The following is a 17,034-nucleotide window of genomic DNA, read 5'->3' as shown; positions in this document are numbered from 1 at the left end:
AAGAGTATAGGAAGGGTCAATTTGCTGCAGCAGAGGATCAACCAAGAAGAATAGTCTCCCAGTCCTTCCAGCAAGCACATTCTGTAGGCTGGAGGACTCAGGAAGTTATCAGGGCTGTTTTGGTTAATATTTTTTTAAAAAAATCTTGTTCCTGACAATGCATAATAGTACATTTTAAGTGGCTAAAGAGTTCACAAAATGTGCTGTATGCCGAGGTCTCAGATCCCATTGCATCCCAAATCCACCAAAAAAACTCTGTGGAGTGACGATGTTCCTAAATGGACTTTATTTGAAAGTGTCAAAGTTCCAAAGGTACACTGAAATCATCCACATAAAATAATTTCATCCACATAAAAGCCTAAAGGACCTAGTCCGCTAGGGATACAGGACCCAACATGGTCCGCATTTCGACAAAAAGTCTTCTTCAGGATATTTTGGGGTCAATTCCTTTTTTTTTTTATCCCAAATCCACCAGCCATATTTTAGCTTCTAAGAAGCTCTTTGTTAAAATTCCAGGCCCAACCTGTCCCAGTTACCAGTAGGCCTAAAAAGTCCCATTTGAGTTGTAAAAGAAAATGCAAGCCAGTAGTTGGCAAAGGTTCCATACACGATTCATAGGATTCAATTTGCCAAAGCAAATCATAAAGAGAGAAGTTCAATGTGCCTATTGTTCTAGTTTTGTAAACCACTTAATGCTCATGTACTAGCAGTATATCAAATACAATATCCATTATAACATCCTTTGGCCAGATCTGATTCAGGTTACGGAGGAAGAGGTCTCTGAGTTGAAAGCTTTTGATGCTGGATTAGGTCCCGCCCCCTCCTCACTGAGCAGTTCAGCCTGCACAGGCTTCTTGGGCTGCGGAGTCCTGCACAAGGCATGAATGTATGTACAAAACCCAGACGTCCTGAAAATGATAAAAACCCAGGGGTCCACAACAGAGTTCAGGGACAGAAATCTTAGGGCTAAAAGGTCCGCTTCTTCATCATAGTCAGCAGCAAATGCTCCGATATATGTACGAACCTGGTTTAAAAGAAAGAGATCCAGTTACACCACAGAAAGGAGAGGCACTGATAAGTGATATCTTGGAACTGGGCTAACGTGAAGACATTTTTAACCCTTTCAGGACCAAGGGACATATTTGTCCCATAACTTTAAAATCCTATAAATTTTGATTGGGATAGTCTACAGTTCTAAATTTGATATGTACGGATTCCATATGATACTGCCTTTATGTAAACAATCTGGTTCCGACATTCATTCATTAGCGTCGTTGCTAGATTGATGAGAAGATTCACTTGCCACACTGTCCATAAGCCAGAAGTGTGATTTTTTTAAATAAAAATAATGATATTTCACAAAAAAAAATCAATTTTTTGGCATCTGCAAGCCCTTTTTACCATAAAAATGTCGTCAAAACCACAAAAATTGGCCTACGATCCTTATGGTCCTGAAAGGGTTAAACTGGAGTCTAAAAACATTTTGCCTACTCCAGGTCTGTGACAACAGTTAAAGCAACTAGAATTAAGATGCTATATCTTCCTGTATGTTTATAGATTTTTTTCTGACATCCAATTAATTATTAGGTAAACCAAGCTGGTTAGGAAGCTTTTTTCCTTCCTTGTACGCTGTCTGGTGAATTGACTTTTTTTTTTTTTTGCTACCATCTAAGATCACAAACATTCTCCATCTTCAGTTTGGACATACTGTAATTTGCCTCAGTAGGGCTCGAGGCAAATTACAGTATGTCCAGGTACAGAAGGTATTTTTCTGTCCCTGGAGGGCTCACAATCTGTTTGTACATGGGACAACGGAAGATTAAGTGACTTGCCCACGGTCACAAGGAGCTGAAGTGGGATTTCAATGGGGCTTCACTGATTCTCAGCTCACTGTAGAAGCGTACCAAGGGGTGGGGGTGGTTCACCCCATGTGAAGACCATAAGGGTGCTCCCAGGATCAGCATCATGATCCAGCAGCTTCACTGCTCTGCCGGCATCGGGCCTTCCTCTCTGATGGGTCCTGCCTTTGCGGAAGCAGGAGGAAGGCCCAACGCCAGCAGAGCAGCGAGTTAAGGCTGCTGACAATGAGAGAATGCTCTGAACAGACTTCTTACCGCCTGCCGGGGCCTTCCCTCTGCTGCATCACTGATGATATCACTGATGACATGGCAGAGAGAAGCCCTGCTGGAGCAGGCTGCAAAAAATCTCACAGTGGGTGCTGCACAGGGGGATAAGAGGGAGGGATGGAAAGCTGCTGCACACAGGGGAGAGAGGAGAGAGTTGTTGGACATGGGCTGGAGAAGAGGAAAGGAGATGCAACAAAGAGGTAGAAAGTGGTGAGAGGGAGAAATCATGCATATGGTGGAGGGGAGGGAGACATATATGGAGAAGAGAGGGAGAAATGTTGGACATGGGAGGAGGGCAGAGAGAGATGATACATGGGGAGAGAGAAAGCAATGTTGCACATGATAATGAAGAGGAGGAAGGGAGAGATGCTGCATGGAGGGGAATAGAGAGGTTTGAGCTAGGGCACAAGGCAGGGAGAGAGAGATGGTAGACAGTGGGAAAGAAACAGAAATGTTGGATATGGCAATGGAAGGGAAGGTACAGAGACGGAAGATGGATGATGAGCATGGAGAAAGAAGAAAACATCAAATGGGCAGGAGACCCTAGCGCAAGTTAACAGAAGACAAACAGAAACCAGAGCCTGGGACCAACATGATTTGAATTATAAAATGATTAGACAACAAAAGGTAGAAAAAATAATTTTATTTTCCATTTTGTGATTGCAATATGTCAGATTTGAAATGTGTATCCTGCCAGAGCTGGTGTTAGATTAGGTACCTAACAGAAAGAGAAAAAATCTTTTTTGTTATTTTGTTTACACAACAGTGCCGGCATGGGGGTTGGAAAGATTGTAACCCTAAGTAATGTTATATTGTAACATTGTGAATGTTAAATTGTAATCCATTCTGAGCTCTCTGGGGAGGACGGAAAATAAATAAAATTACTAAAAATATATATATATTTTTTATATGGTGGTGGTGGGGATGTTAAAAAAAAGATCAGCCCAGGTGTCACAAACCCTAGGTCCGCCACTGGCTCACTATTCTAACCATTGGATTATTCCTTCACTTTGGTACATGTTGCAACCTGTTGAGAACAACATATTGTTATTGGCTTTCTGACGTTTTGATTTAGTACAGTCCCCAAACCAGTGAATTTGAAATTTGTTCTTTTGTAAGTAGTGGAATGGGAACGCAACCAATTTTTGTCCCCACATGGTATCAGCAACTAGGGAGCTTAAGTGTGGGTGAGAGCAGTGGGAGATGGTCTGTTTGGTATTTCACAGTCTATTGGTCTTTTAGGATTTCTAACATGAATATTCATGGGATAAATTTGCACATATTAGGCTTCCTAATGTATGCAAGTACATCTCATACATATTTGCTGTGAATAGCCTGAAGACTTGACTGGTCAAGGGGACAATAATAGAATCAGGAAGGATTGTTCTAAACCATCGGCATCCAACATACAGCCCAGGAGCCAAATGTGGCTCTCAGGCTTTTGTTAGCAAAAATCTTTTTTTTACCTAATTACACAGAATACTTGGACTTGTTATTTGGAATTGTAATCTGTGAGTATTGTGTCAAAGTAATGATAAATGATATTGGTCATTAAAGAGTTTGAGAAAGCATAGTTATTCAGACTCGGCCTGGGCACGTGGACTAAACAGGTGGCAACCGGAGATCGCACTCCTTCCCACTGCTGAACTGCCCTGGGCTTCATGGAGCCACTGAAGAATTGCAGAGCTATTTGAAACAAAAGATAGTCACAGATTTTGAGGAATGTGAAATTATTGTTATGTTTCCACAGCGAAGCTTGGTGGGTGTATGTCTGAAGGATGAAGCGTCTGCCCTATCGGGATGGCTCAGTTTCAAGAGGAACCGACTAAGGCGAAAGCAATCTGTTCTCCAAAACCTCATCTCTTGAGTTTTGAAGAGAAGCATACCAAGGGCTCCTTTTACAAAGCCGTGCTAGGGCCTTAACGCGCGGAATAGCGCACGCTAACCACTTCTTTTTGAGCAGGTGGTAGATTTTCGGCTAGCGTACGCTAATCCGGTGCGAGCGCTAAAATCGCTAGCGCACCTTCGTAAAAGGAGCCCCCAAGTCTCGTGGGCCTCATCTGGGGCAGCCTCCTTGGAGCGGCTGGGGCACGGGCAGTGTGTCTGGGAGGGAATGCATGGATGGGAGAACATCGCAGGGGAGGAGACATAGGCATCCTGGGACTGTCTGCCAAGTCTCTTCCCTGAAGAAGCCCTTTCTGGAAACGTCAATCGCTCCTCCTAAACTTACTTGCTCCACTTCATCACTGACGCTGAAACCGTGGATTGAAGACAAAGTTTTATTTTATTTTTCTTTCCAGCTTATGATTTATCTTTAATCTTATCTATTGTTTTGCCTTTTGTCTTTGTTTTGTTCTATTTCTATCATTTAAATTTCTCCAGAATTCTACTGTTCAACGGCTCCCCCTTCTGCTTCTATTCCTTTCTCTCCTCTCTTCTACCTTCCAAAGTATTTAGATCAATGCTGTCTTGCTAAAATGTTTATTTTATTTTTATTTTTCCTCTAACTCTACTTTTCACTTCTCTATTACCCTCCAGGTACTTTAGTTAGATTGTGAGCCTTCGGGACAGTAAGGGAATTTTTCAAGTACCTTTCCTATTTCTAATCTTAATGTATATTTTCTGTAAACCGCTTAGAACCTAACGGATGTAGCGGTATATAAGAAATAAATTACATTACATTTCCAGTGTAATTGCATAACATGGAAGTGAGTATATTACAGGTTACAGTATAGTATAGTAACACAGTTCAGGTTACAGAAGATGGTTACATAGTGTTGATGGAAGTAGTTACAGATGGTGATAGCTTATAGGTTTCTTAAAATGTGATACATCGTTTTGGGAAGTAATTCTCTGGTTGCTGATGGAGTTTACTTATTTGGATTTCTTAATATAAGTTGGAGAAATAGTTTGAAGAGATGATTAGTTTGAGGTTTTGACTTGGGGTGGTATTTCTGAGGGTATAATCTTGAGATAATGATATGGGGGTTAGAATGGTTAGTGTGGTGGGAAGTATTTTTTGAATAGATGTGTTTTTATTTCTTTTCTGAACACTTTAAAGCCTGTTGTTTTGTTTAGTATTTTGGAGATGGAAGTATAAAAGTCACCTTTTCCTGATCATGACAGGAATAGCTGTTCAACTGATCACACATAATTGGAAGAACCACGACAGGATTAATTACACTTTTTGGTGGGTAAATGTGTGTACCACGTATAAGTATGAAAGAATGATGAAGGAATGTTTGGGGACTAGTAAGTCCTTTAATGATGTAAGGAGTCCATTGACTACTTTTGTTACATTACAGTAAGGGTCATGTTTCTTCCCTTTTCATTAGATTTCTTTACACATCCAGGGAGGGTGAGTGGGTGGGGGAAGGGAAATGTACGTTAAGGAGTTAAAATTATAATATTGAAATCACATCATATGTATTATTGTATTAATAATTAAGATGAGGGTGGGAGTAAATGATTGTTTAATGTAATAATTGTATAGTTATTAGTGCGTTTTATGAAGTATTTATGATTTGCAATTGTATTGCACTATCAAAGTTTGAAAATCAATAAAGATTTAAACAATAAAATAAAGCTTATCAGGTAAATAAAGAGAGGGGGTATCACCTTATAATATATCATTCATAACTAGCTGAATATATTTCTTGACTACTTTCCATAAGTTAACACCTCCTTCCTTAGGCCAGCTATTGCCTGGACCCTTCCTAGAGCAGATTCTCTGGTGAGAGAAGAATGAGCAAAAAGGTACAAGGGCAGTTTACCATAATTCTGTAGTAAGGGGAAAATTTTGCATCAGTTTATACGGTATCAGGTCAAAAGCGCGCCGGGACAAAGGCGCGCCCAGACAATTGAGCGCAGCGCGGGGGCGCGCGCCAGAGAAAATTACTGTTTTTAGGGCTCCGATGGGGGGGGGCGTGGAGGGGAACCCCCCCACTTTACTTAATAGAGATCGTGCCGCATTGTGGGGGCGTTGTAGAGGGTTTGGGGGGTTGTAACCCCCCACATTTTACTGAAAACTTCACTTTTTCCCTGTTTTTAGGGAAAAAGTTAAGTTTACAGTAAAATGTGGAGGGTTACAACCCCCCATAACGCCGGCGCGATCTCTATTAAGTAAACTGGGGGGGGGGGCTCCCCAAAAAAAAAACCCCATCGGATCCCCTAAAAACTAATTTTCTTCAGTGCGCGCCTCCGTCTTGCGCTCAGTTGTCGGCGCGCGCCTTTGTCTTTCGCGGGGTTGTCTATGAACCGTTTATACAGTATTAAAGGTGGGTTACAATTTAAAATGTTATTCAAAACTAATCATGGCATTAAAATGTTTACCCCCTCCCCCTTTTACAAAGCTGCATTAGGTTTTTTTTATCACCAGCCGCGGTGGTATTAGCTCTGACACACATAGAATTTCTATGGGCATCGGAGCTAATACCGTCGAGGCTGGCGATAAGAAAGCCTAATGCAACTTTGTAAAAGGTGGTGGTGGTGGGGTTAATCACATGATTAATCACAATTAATCATAGCATCCCAGAAAAACTTGTATGCATCCTGAATATTAGGTATAAAAACATAAGTGTAAATCCAGTGGAACACCCCATTTTCCTACTTATGAGGGGTGATGAAAAGATCTCAGCCGAACCAACTTGCCAAATTCTGAGCATTATTTTGCCACTGTAACTGAAAAGAGTGTTATTTCATTAAGTGCCAATTTACAGAAACAAAATTCTTATGTTTTGAAATTTTCAGGTCACTGATTGAACCATATCCATGCCATCCCCTCACAGAAAAAAAGGGGATGGATAACAAAACTGATATTAAACATTTTCTACCTCCTGGACTAGCATGTCCACTGTTTCCTGTGTGGAGGACAGGCCCACAGCAGAAATGAAATGGACCATCTGAAAAAGAGAGCCCAAAACTATCAAGATCATTGATTTTCCTTGTGACATCAGTAAGTCTGAAGTTGTCCATGGAGATCCATTCCCAGGATTATCAAGGCGTAGGCAGCAGCATTTAAAGATCCTGATGGTGTTTTCCTACAGACCCGTGAATATTGCATTATTACTGGGAACTGGATGCTCTGCAGACAAAATCTAGTGACTGAATTGTGCAGAAGGTTAAGGAAACAAAATTTGTCAGTTCACAAAGGCAGAGACTTCAACCAGCACTGCTAAATTGCCCCTTAATCTCTTGGGAACCTTAATGATGCATATTCCTATGTCATCGAGAAATGTTTTCTGAAAAAGCCTGTTGATACTGTGTCAGAATTTTAATGGAAGAAAATTCTATTGCGTCTGCTAAACGTTTCTATAGCTCAGGGTGCACAAGCTCACTCCTCAAGGGCTTTCAGGTTCCCAATGAATAGGCATGAAAGATATTTGTTATGGGCAGTGTTCCCTCTAAGCGGGCGGGTGTTGTGAGCAAACTTTTTTCACCGTGAGCCAAAAATATCGGGCGCCAGCAAGTTATGAGCCAACTCGCCCGATTCTCCTCTCGCCGCCCTGCCATCTGCCGTACGCCTCTTCCGATCGTGCGCTGTGACGAGAAACGTGTGCGCTGCGATGTAATATTTTGTGCGCCAGCGCACGCCAGCGCAGCTTAGCGGGAACACTGGTTCAAATGGTTTTATTTATTTCCCCAAATTTATTTTTGTTATACGCATTGAAAATATTTGATATTGCGTTTAAATCAAAATCTCAATAAACTTGAAACGAGTGCCCGTGAGATTGTGGGAGGGTTAAATACTCAAAACTTAGAAGTTTTTGCTACGCCAGCTTTCTGGTATCTTTACATACAGTGGCGTACCTAGCATATGTAACATCCGGGGCCCATCATTTTTTGGCACCCCCCCCCCATCTGTAAGAAAAACATGATTTTTAGTAACAAACCACACGTCACACATGAGTACCTAGGAAAAGGCAGCATCTTACATATTGCAGTGAGCAGTACATCAATACACCCATTGTAAAACTAAACAAGCCAGACCAGCACAGATCAATCCTACACCGTCAATCCTAACAGAAAACCATGTCTTTCGAACACACAGAACACAGAAAACACCTTCGCCTAGTAAGGAATATGTAATCACAAACTAACCCCTCCCTCTTTTACAAAACTGTAGTGTGGATTTTAGCTACGGAGGTAACAGCTCTGATGCTCATAAAATTCTGAGCATCAGAGCTGCTACCACCAAGGCTGGTGCTAAAAACGCTTCACAGTTTCTGTGGTTTCTCCTTTCCTCATCTTCTTGTAACTCTCTTCCTTCCATTCACTGTCTGCCGTCTCTCTTCCCCTATATGGCATCTTCTCTCCTTCTATGCCCCTTCCAGAAACTGTATGCCTCCCCCTTCCATCTCTCCTTTCACCCCATTGGTCTGGCATCTCTCTCCTCGCCTTCCCTCTCCCACACCTCTCCTCATAGTCTGGTATCTCCCCTTCCCTGATTCTCTGGCATCTCTCTCCTTTCCTTTTCTTCCATCTTTCGCTCCCCCTCCATGCTCTCACATCTCCCCCTTCCTTTTCCCTTAGACTGGCATACCTTCCTCCTATGCTCCAAGCCCTGGCATCTCCTTTAATTCCCTCCCTCATCTTCCTTCTCCCTCCAGCTGGGTACCGCAACACTCTTCCCTGCAGCTCTGCACTTCCCCACAATTGCCATGCTTCGGTTCCTCTTCTTCCTTCCTTCCTCCCCCCCCCCCCGCGGGACCCTGCGGCACCATCAACTCTTACTCCCTCTAATGTCGGCCCTGCAGCTCCAGACTTCCTCGCACCTTCTCCCCTCCCCCTTTGGATCGCTATTATTTTAAATGTTATAGCCGCGGAGCTGTATCCATCAGTGGAGATGTCTAACCTCGGCCTGCCCCGGAACTCTTACTGCAGCAGCCGCCCATCTAGGCAGGAACAGGAAGTCACTGTTGCAGTAAGAGTTCCGGGGCAGGCCGAGGTTAGACATCTCCACTGATGGATACAGCTCCGCGGCTATAACATTTAAAATAATAGCGATCCAAAGGGGGAGGGGAGAAGGTGCGAGGAAGTCTGGAGCTGCAGGGCCGACATTAGAGGGAGTAAGAGTTGATGGTGCCGCAGGGTCCCGCGGGGGGGGGGGGGGGGGAAGGAAGGAAGAAGAGGAACCGAAGCATGGCAATTGTGGGGAAGTGCAATCCCCCCAATGCGTCCCCTTACCTTACCTCCCCTTACCTTTGCGACGCGTGTGTGCGCTGTGAAGAGAAACTTTGCGCTGCGATGTAATATTTTGTGCGCGCGCGCAGGCCAACGCACCTTAGCGGGAACACTGGTTATGGGTACCGTCTTCATTGAATGCCATGGCCTTTGTCAATATTTTGGGATTATGATGGGTGGCACTGTGGGAGGAGAGTTGTTATTTGATGCAATTAGTAACTGGTTTTTGTTTTTTTTAATGTATTCCCCACTTTGTTCAGTCTTTTTAGCAGATAGTATGGACTACAAAAATATACATTAAATTTTGTGATTTGTAGTATAAAAGTCCTTAAATAAAATTAAAATCCCTTGCTTCTAGTCTATTATCTGGGTTTTGGCTACCAGCATAACAATAACTTTATAAAGTTCCTGAAATAAATTTCCAGTCTGTGCCTGTTTCCCTCTGAATACACTTTCCAGAATTAAATTAGGGAATCTTTTTACTGAGCAGCGATAAAAATTGGCCTTAGCAAGCCTTTATGTGGGTCTTTTCCATGCACCGAGGCAATTATTTCCAAAGCTGGAAAATGGCCTGTTTTCCTTTTTTTCTGATTTTGCCATTAGCACGCAACCATTAAATTTGTTTCTTTGGTTCTATGAGTGCCGGAGCTGTTACTGCCGCGGCCGGCGCTAAAAACCGTGTTCCAGTTTTGTAAAAGGGGGGGGAGGAGGGGAATAGTATGGTAAAAGATAGCGTGGTAAACTACAGTCAGACATAAATGGTAAAACATACCCCCTCTTTTACAAAACTGTGATAGTGGTTTTTAGGGTGTCAGGTCAAAAGCGCGCCGGGACAAAGGCACGAGCAGACAATTGAGCGCAGTACGGAGGCACGCGCCGAAGAAAATTACTGTTTTTAGGGCTCCGACGGGGGTGTGTGTGTGGGGGGGGAACCTCCCCACACTTTACTTAATACAAATCGCACCGCGTTGTGGGGGGCTTGGGGGGTTGTAACCCCCCAAATTTTACTGAATACTTTACTTTTTCCCTGTTTTTAGGGAAAAAGTTAAGTTTACAGTAAAATGTGGGGGTTACAACCCCCCAAACCCCCCACAACGCCGGCGCGATTTGTAGTAAGTAAACTGGGGGTACTCCCCAACAAAACCCCCCGTCGGAGCCCCTAAAAACAGTAATTTTCTTCGGCGCGCACCTCCGTCTTGCGCTCAGTTGTCGGCGCGCGCCTTTGTCTTCCACGTTGTTGTCTATGAACCGGTTTTTAGTGCAGGCTGGAGCACTGAATGCTCTGTGCTGCTCCCGACGCTCACAGGAACTCAATGTCTATTGCGGTTTTGTAAAAGGGGAGATAGTTAACAAAGCATGATAAGACATAATATGACAAAGCATGGTGGACAGCATGGTGAGACATGACATGGCAAAATAGTAAGGCGAGCATAGCATGAGAAAACATAGCACAGTACACATGGAACGGCAAACATTGTATGGCAAATAAACTGGCATATGAGCTCTTACCAACACCTATTTTGTAGGCAGATTCTATAAGTGACCACTAGGTACATATAAGAACATAAGAAGTGCCTTCTCCGGATCAGACCTTCGGTCCATCAAGTCCGGCGATCCGCACACGCGGAGGCCCAGCCAGGTGTACACCTGGCGTAATTTTTAGTCGGCGTGCACGGAACAGGAGCAGAGTTTTCAGCTATATTCCCTGACGAAGCCTCGTGGGAGGCGAAACAAGGACTTGTTGGAACAGTTTATGGACATGGTCCTTGGAACATCGATTGTGTGAGCGCCATTGTCATCTTGTCTGGCCAGACATTTTCATTAATGGCGTGTGGGAACCATGTATCCTAAGCTAAGTAAAACTTTTTGGGTTTTTCTTTTCCTGTGCACAGTGATGGTTTATTCACTCTTTGATAAATACATTTCAGTGGTGGTGGAGTTTTTTTGCCTGTGATAGTAAATGAAGCAGAATTGAACATTTATCATTTTTGACTGTTGGCTGCTGATATATGAATTTTGAGGCTTTTTCTCCACCTTTTGATGAAATATTTATCGAGAGTATGTAGCCCATCTCTGGTGGATAATATATATATTTGGGTATTTTTTGGGTAATTTTTAGTCACCTATATCCCTCTATGCCTCTCGTAAGGAGATGTGCATCTAGTTTGCTTTTAAATCCTAGGATGGTCGATTCCGCAATAACCTCCTCTGGGAGAACATTCCAGGTGTCAACCACTCATTGCGTGAAGCAGAACTTCCTGATATTTGTCCTGAACTTGTCCTCCCTTAGCTTCATTCCGTGTCCTCTTGTCCGTGTCCTCTTGGACAATGTAAATAATTTTTTCTGCTCTATTTTGTCGATTCCTTTCAGTATTTTGAATGTCTCGAGCATATCCCCTCGCAGTCTCCTTTTCTCAAGGGAGAACAATCCCAGTCTCTTAAGTCGATCCTCGTATTCCAGTTTCTCCATACCTTTTACTAGCTTCATTGCTCGTTTCTGCACCCTCTCTAGCAGTTTTATATTCTTCTTTAAGTTGGGAGACCAATGTTGGACACAGTATTCCAAATGGGGTCTAACCATTGCTCTATAAAGCGGCATTATGACCTTCTCCGATCTACTCGTGATTCCCTTCTTTATTATGCCCAACATTCTATTTGTTTTCTTTGCCGCCGCCACACATTGTGCTGACGGTTTCAGGGTCCTATCTATCTCTCCCCGCATCAATCATCTGATAGACACCATTTATAGAACGTGCCTAAATGTTCTTAGGCGCCAGAAGGAATTAAAAACTTAAGCACACTGCCATTTATGCTACAGCTTTCTTGGCCTGAGTGTGCCTAAGTGAAAATGTGCCCCAAATCTGTCCTGAATCCTCCCCTAGTAATGTCTATTTTCCGTTAGGCACCTGGGTGTAGATGCCTACCTGAAAATGGTAGGCACCTAATGACTAATTCAATTTTTAAAAAAATGTTTTTATTGGTTTTTAATAGCACTTTAAATTATCAGTGATGATTTTGCCAATTAAAAAAATTAACCCTCCCCCCACCTTTTACAAAACCGTAGTGTGGTTTTTAGTGCCGGCCGTGGCGGTAACAGCTCTGACGTTCATAGGAATTCTATGAGCGTCAGAGGTATTACCACAGCAGCTGGTGCTAAAAACTGTGCTATGGTTTTGTAAAAGGGGGTGTGTGGGGGGGGGTAATTTAGGTGCCTAGATAAGCTAGGTGCACCAATCTAGGCACCTAACTTTAGGTATCTTTTATAGAATCAGGGCTAAGATGTCTTAATAAAACATCTGCTGCCGCAGGACCAAACTCACAATAAGAGCTGTGGGACTGGTCCCACGGCAGCAGGAGATGACAATTTATTAAGGTATCTCCTGCAGCCACTGGAAGAAAAGATGACTGCTAATGTCATGGGCCACAAATCAGGGCGTGACAGGGGCGGTGCTGTGGGCGAAGTGGAGCAGGTTGGGAGCATGTCCTAAATCTCCTGCTGAAAAAAAGTTGATCCTCTTGGCAGCTCTGCAAACATGCTCCACTCAAGCTATGCGGACCAAGTAAGAAAGTACATGCCTTCTTGTAACTGCATGCAATTTTACACCTGTGGGGTAATTTTATAAGAGAACTTTTACTTGCTGCATGCATGAAAACCCTTTATAAATCTGCTACTACTCATCATTTCTATAGTGCTTGCTACTAGACCAGTGTCCCAGCAACTTTCTGGCCGGCGGCACACTAAATCCAGTGCCCCGGCCGGAAGGTACCCGGAAGTGCTCGGAAGTCCATCTGGCCGCGACCCGCTTCGTTGGAGGGATCCAGGAGGTGCGGGGAGAGGAAGAGAGACGCCGGCCAGGAGGAGAGTCATCTCGCCTGCTGACCTCCTAAAGGTCGTGCCTCTTGCCACAAGAGGCACATCCCGTAGGAGGCCAGCCGGCTTGGATGACTCTCCTCCTCGCCAGCGTGTCACGGCACACCTGAAATCTCAGGAAGGCGGCACACACTGTACCGTACAGTACTGCACTGCACTGTACAGTATGCGATACACTGTACTAGACATATGCAGCACACTCTATAAACATGTGAGATAGTCCCTGTTTGACAGACCCCCCTTAATATGCATTAATGTACCTAGTATAGTTATTTATTTAATTCATTTTCTAGCCAGTTGACCCCCAAAGGGCTCAGAATGGGTTAAAGGTTAAGATTCCAAAATCTGTTACAATATAGTTCAGAGTGCACTAAAATATCAGCATTATCCACTTTTCTTAAAACTTATAATCAAATTGGGGACATAGACACTAAAATGTGCTGAAGATAAGGCTGCAGTAGAATTAGCAATTATTACTAATACCATTAATTATTTCTATAGCACTACCAGATACAGTATAAGCAACGCTGTACAGAGTCTATTAACCAGCTGACAAATATAAACATTCAGGGGATCTAAAAGCACTTTTGTGAAATGCTATATAAGCAGAGGGAAGGGGAACCCTTCATTCAATGATTCCTTGAATTTCTTTACATAGCAGACACACTTTTCTGCATGTGTTGCCTACGCTGAAAACTTCACGATACTAAAATAGATCATTGGTGGCCTCTTTCTATATATGAGGCTAGTGCCCCCTTCTGGATCCACCAAGATATGTCCTATAGATGGCAGAGAGACTACAGAGATCATTTGGTATTTATTATCTGTCTTTTATTTTACAATTATGTGGGAACTGACAGTGGGTGTAGTAGCTCACATTTAGGGGTCCTTTTATTAAGGTGCGTTAACCGATTTAGCGTGCGCTAAAGATTAACGCGTGCTAAATGCTAAGGCATCCATTATATCCTGTGGACATCTTAGCATTTAGCGCTTGCTAAATCGGTTAGCCTTAATAAAAGGATGTGAAGAGAATGGAGTCGATTCAGCGAATGGCCACTAGGATGGTCTCAGGACTCAAAGATCTCCCATACGAAGAACAGCTGAACAGGCAACGCTTATATTCTCTCGAAGAGCGCAGAGAAAGTAATGATAGAAACATTCAAATACATCACGGGCCGCATTGAAGTGGAAGAAGAAATCTTTTATCTTACGGGTCCCACGGCGACAAGAGGGCACCTGCTAAAACTCAGGGGGGGGAAGATTTCATGGGGACACCAGGAAATACTTCTTCACCGAAAGGGTAATTGATAAATGGAATGGTCTTCCACGCCAGGTAGTTGAGACCAGTACAACGCTCGACTTCAAGGGATGATGGGACCGTCAAGTGGGGTCGCTCCAGAGGAATGCTTAAAAGACGGTTTCTCGAGGAGGGAGGGTTCTTGAGTGGGCAGACTTGGTGGGCCCTCGGCCCGTTTCTGCCATCATACTCTATGTTTCTACCTTAATAATAAGATATCTCAGTGGATCACTTTGAAGATAGAAACATGTAAAGGGGTAATTTTATATATATGTAAATGCCTGTTAAAAGTTAGCCCACACATATGGCATGTGATAGCAAGAACATGTTTACTTGTAGGCAACTGGTGAAGGTGTGTTTGGGGGCAGATCTTGGGAGAACGGTATAGAAATTTGAATAAATAAATTGTGGGCAGAATGCAGGTAGAGTTGCAATTATGTGCATTGGTTATAAAATATATATGTGGTTGCCCATATTGAATTCATGTACTGAATATAGTTTATTTTTTTTCCCCAAGCTTATTTAGTATTTGATATACCACATTGGCAAATGCATTTATGTGGTTTACATTTAATATAAAGGTTAGAGTGAAATTTAAAGATCCAGTATAAAAATAAAAGTGAAGTTACATTATAGATAAAATGTAATAAAATTTAAATGTAATTTTAAAAGTGTGCTTCTAATTCCATACTGATGCTCACCGAGTCCTGCCTGAGATATACACATATGCCGATTGAATATAATCTATTAGTTAAATGCATCTGAAAGTAAAAAAGATTTTAAAAGAGATTTGAAATGTTCTTAATTGTTTTCGGACCTAACGTGATCAAGAAGGGCATTCCAGAGTTGTGGACTATTAATTGAAAAAAAAAACAATGCTCTCTAGTAGAAGCATATGTAACATATCTTATAGATCAATGGTCTCAAACTCAAACCCTTTGCAGGGCCACATTTTGGATTTGTAGGTACTTGGAGGGCCTCAGAAAAAAATAGTTAATGTCTTATTAAAGAAATAACAATTTTGCATGAGGTAAAACTCTTTATAGTTTATAAATCTTTCCTTTTGGCTAAGTCTTAATAATAATACTATTGTCATTTATAGCTAATGAGATATATGATCAAGAAACTATTTTATTTTACTTTTGTGATTATGATAAACATACCAAGGGCCTCAAAATAGTACCTCGCAGGCCGCAAGTTTGAGACCACTGGTATAGATGAAATAGCAAGGAGTTTTTGTTGAAATGAACGAAGTATTTGAGAAGGTATGTATGGTATCAGGTAATTATCAAGATAAGACAGAGATCATGCAAAACGTGTCTTGAAGACCAAAAGCACGATCGATGAACAGACTTTAAGAATGGAGTGACATGATCACATTTCTTTTTCCCAGTTATTAATTTTATAGAAGTATTTTTAACTTTATGTAATTGCATTGCTGCATGATTTATTCTCTACAGGTCAACTAAAGTTAAGTGTCAGGATGGTATGCGCTAAGCACCTGATTCTGGAAGCAGCACCAGAAGATAGGCAGCGATAGGCGCCCTACCGCCGCCTAACTTAATTGGTTTAATTGCCATTAAGCAACACGGTAATTGACAGTGTCATTTAAAAGCAATTAAAATTGCATTAACAAAAGATAGGCATTCGCTGGTGCCTATATTTCTGGTGCTGAAAACTCATCTACGGAAGTGCCTACTGGAGCCTAAGGTCAACGGAGGTGTGGTGAATAGTGGCTCGTGGACTGTAGGGGGCAATAGCTGTGGTACGTTAAAGGAATGGACAGTGCAGGACATGATGGTGCAGTATTTTGTGGAGTTTTTTCTACAAAAATGCCTGCTTTTCATATGGTTCTGGGTAACTCTAGTTAGAAACAAGCATATGTATTAGTTAAAGCCACGTCCAATAGAAGCGTACGAAAAGTTGGTGAATAAAAATCTGAATATGGATGTAGCCAAGGCCAGAAAGACTCACTATAGATTAATATTAAGGAAAAGCATAATATTCTTTTTATGTACTTCGCTATTAAGCCAGACCGTAGAGGAAATCAGGATATACATGATACATAGAAAGATATTAAGAACTCCATCTTGAGGTAGTGACTCCATTTCGTGTTAGTGATTTTCTCTCTGTCTGTCTTTTGTTCAGGGTTTTCCCACCTTGAGCCTCGTGGGTCTAATTGATAACAGATGTGTTTGAGCTGGGTATACTGGGCATAGAAGAAAAGCTTTCTTGCATTAAATATGAATGAAATATATTGTGTGGATTTGTGGATGAAATGATGTATGAATGATGCGTGAAGGTATACTAAACATGAGAGTGGGTTTTGAAAAACATATTTTATATATTTGAAACCTAAAGAAACTTAAAGGGAGCATGGGAGGCAACATCTGGGGTTTCTGTGTGTGTGTCAGTGAAACTTGAAACTGTCCTTTTTGCAAAGCTCAGAGCAAGGGGGGAATATCCCTCCTCCTTTCTATGGTGCTGACAGGGAGAAACAAAAACTTTTCAGCAGTTTTGGATTCAAAGTTTCTTTGGATATGTAATAATGCATATGG

The 17,034-nt window shown here is 42.3% G+C and overlaps 1 protein-coding gene across 3 annotated transcripts in view; it reads right to left on the bottom strand.

Annotated features, from left to right (window-relative positions):
• Positions 1–223: 223 nt before the first annotated feature.
• The window catches only part of LOC117363305 (prostaglandin D2 receptor-like), a 37,426-nt gene continuing 20,615 nt past the window's right edge, over positions 224–17,034 (bottom strand). For 2 of the 3 annotated variants that reach the window (XM_033950785.1, XM_033950786.1), the window contains one exon: positions 224–1,024. In XM_033950785.1, the coding sequence (XP_033806676.1) occupies positions 758–1,024 (267 nt within the window). In that variant the 3' untranslated portion in view covers positions 224–757. Of the gene's footprint in view, positions 1,025–9,411; positions 9,491–17,034 lie in introns of those variants that run through there. The other variant, XM_033950788.1, reaches the window with a different exon arrangement.

This window comes from Geotrypetes seraphini, chromosome 7 (genome assembly GCF_902459505.1).
Source record: "Geotrypetes seraphini chromosome 7, aGeoSer1.1, whole genome shotgun sequence".
NCBI lineage: Eukaryota > Metazoa > Chordata > Amphibia > Gymnophiona > Dermophiidae > Geotrypetes > Geotrypetes seraphini.
Note: the sequence above shows the minus strand (reverse complement) of the source record. Positions and strands in the feature narration are given on the sequence as shown.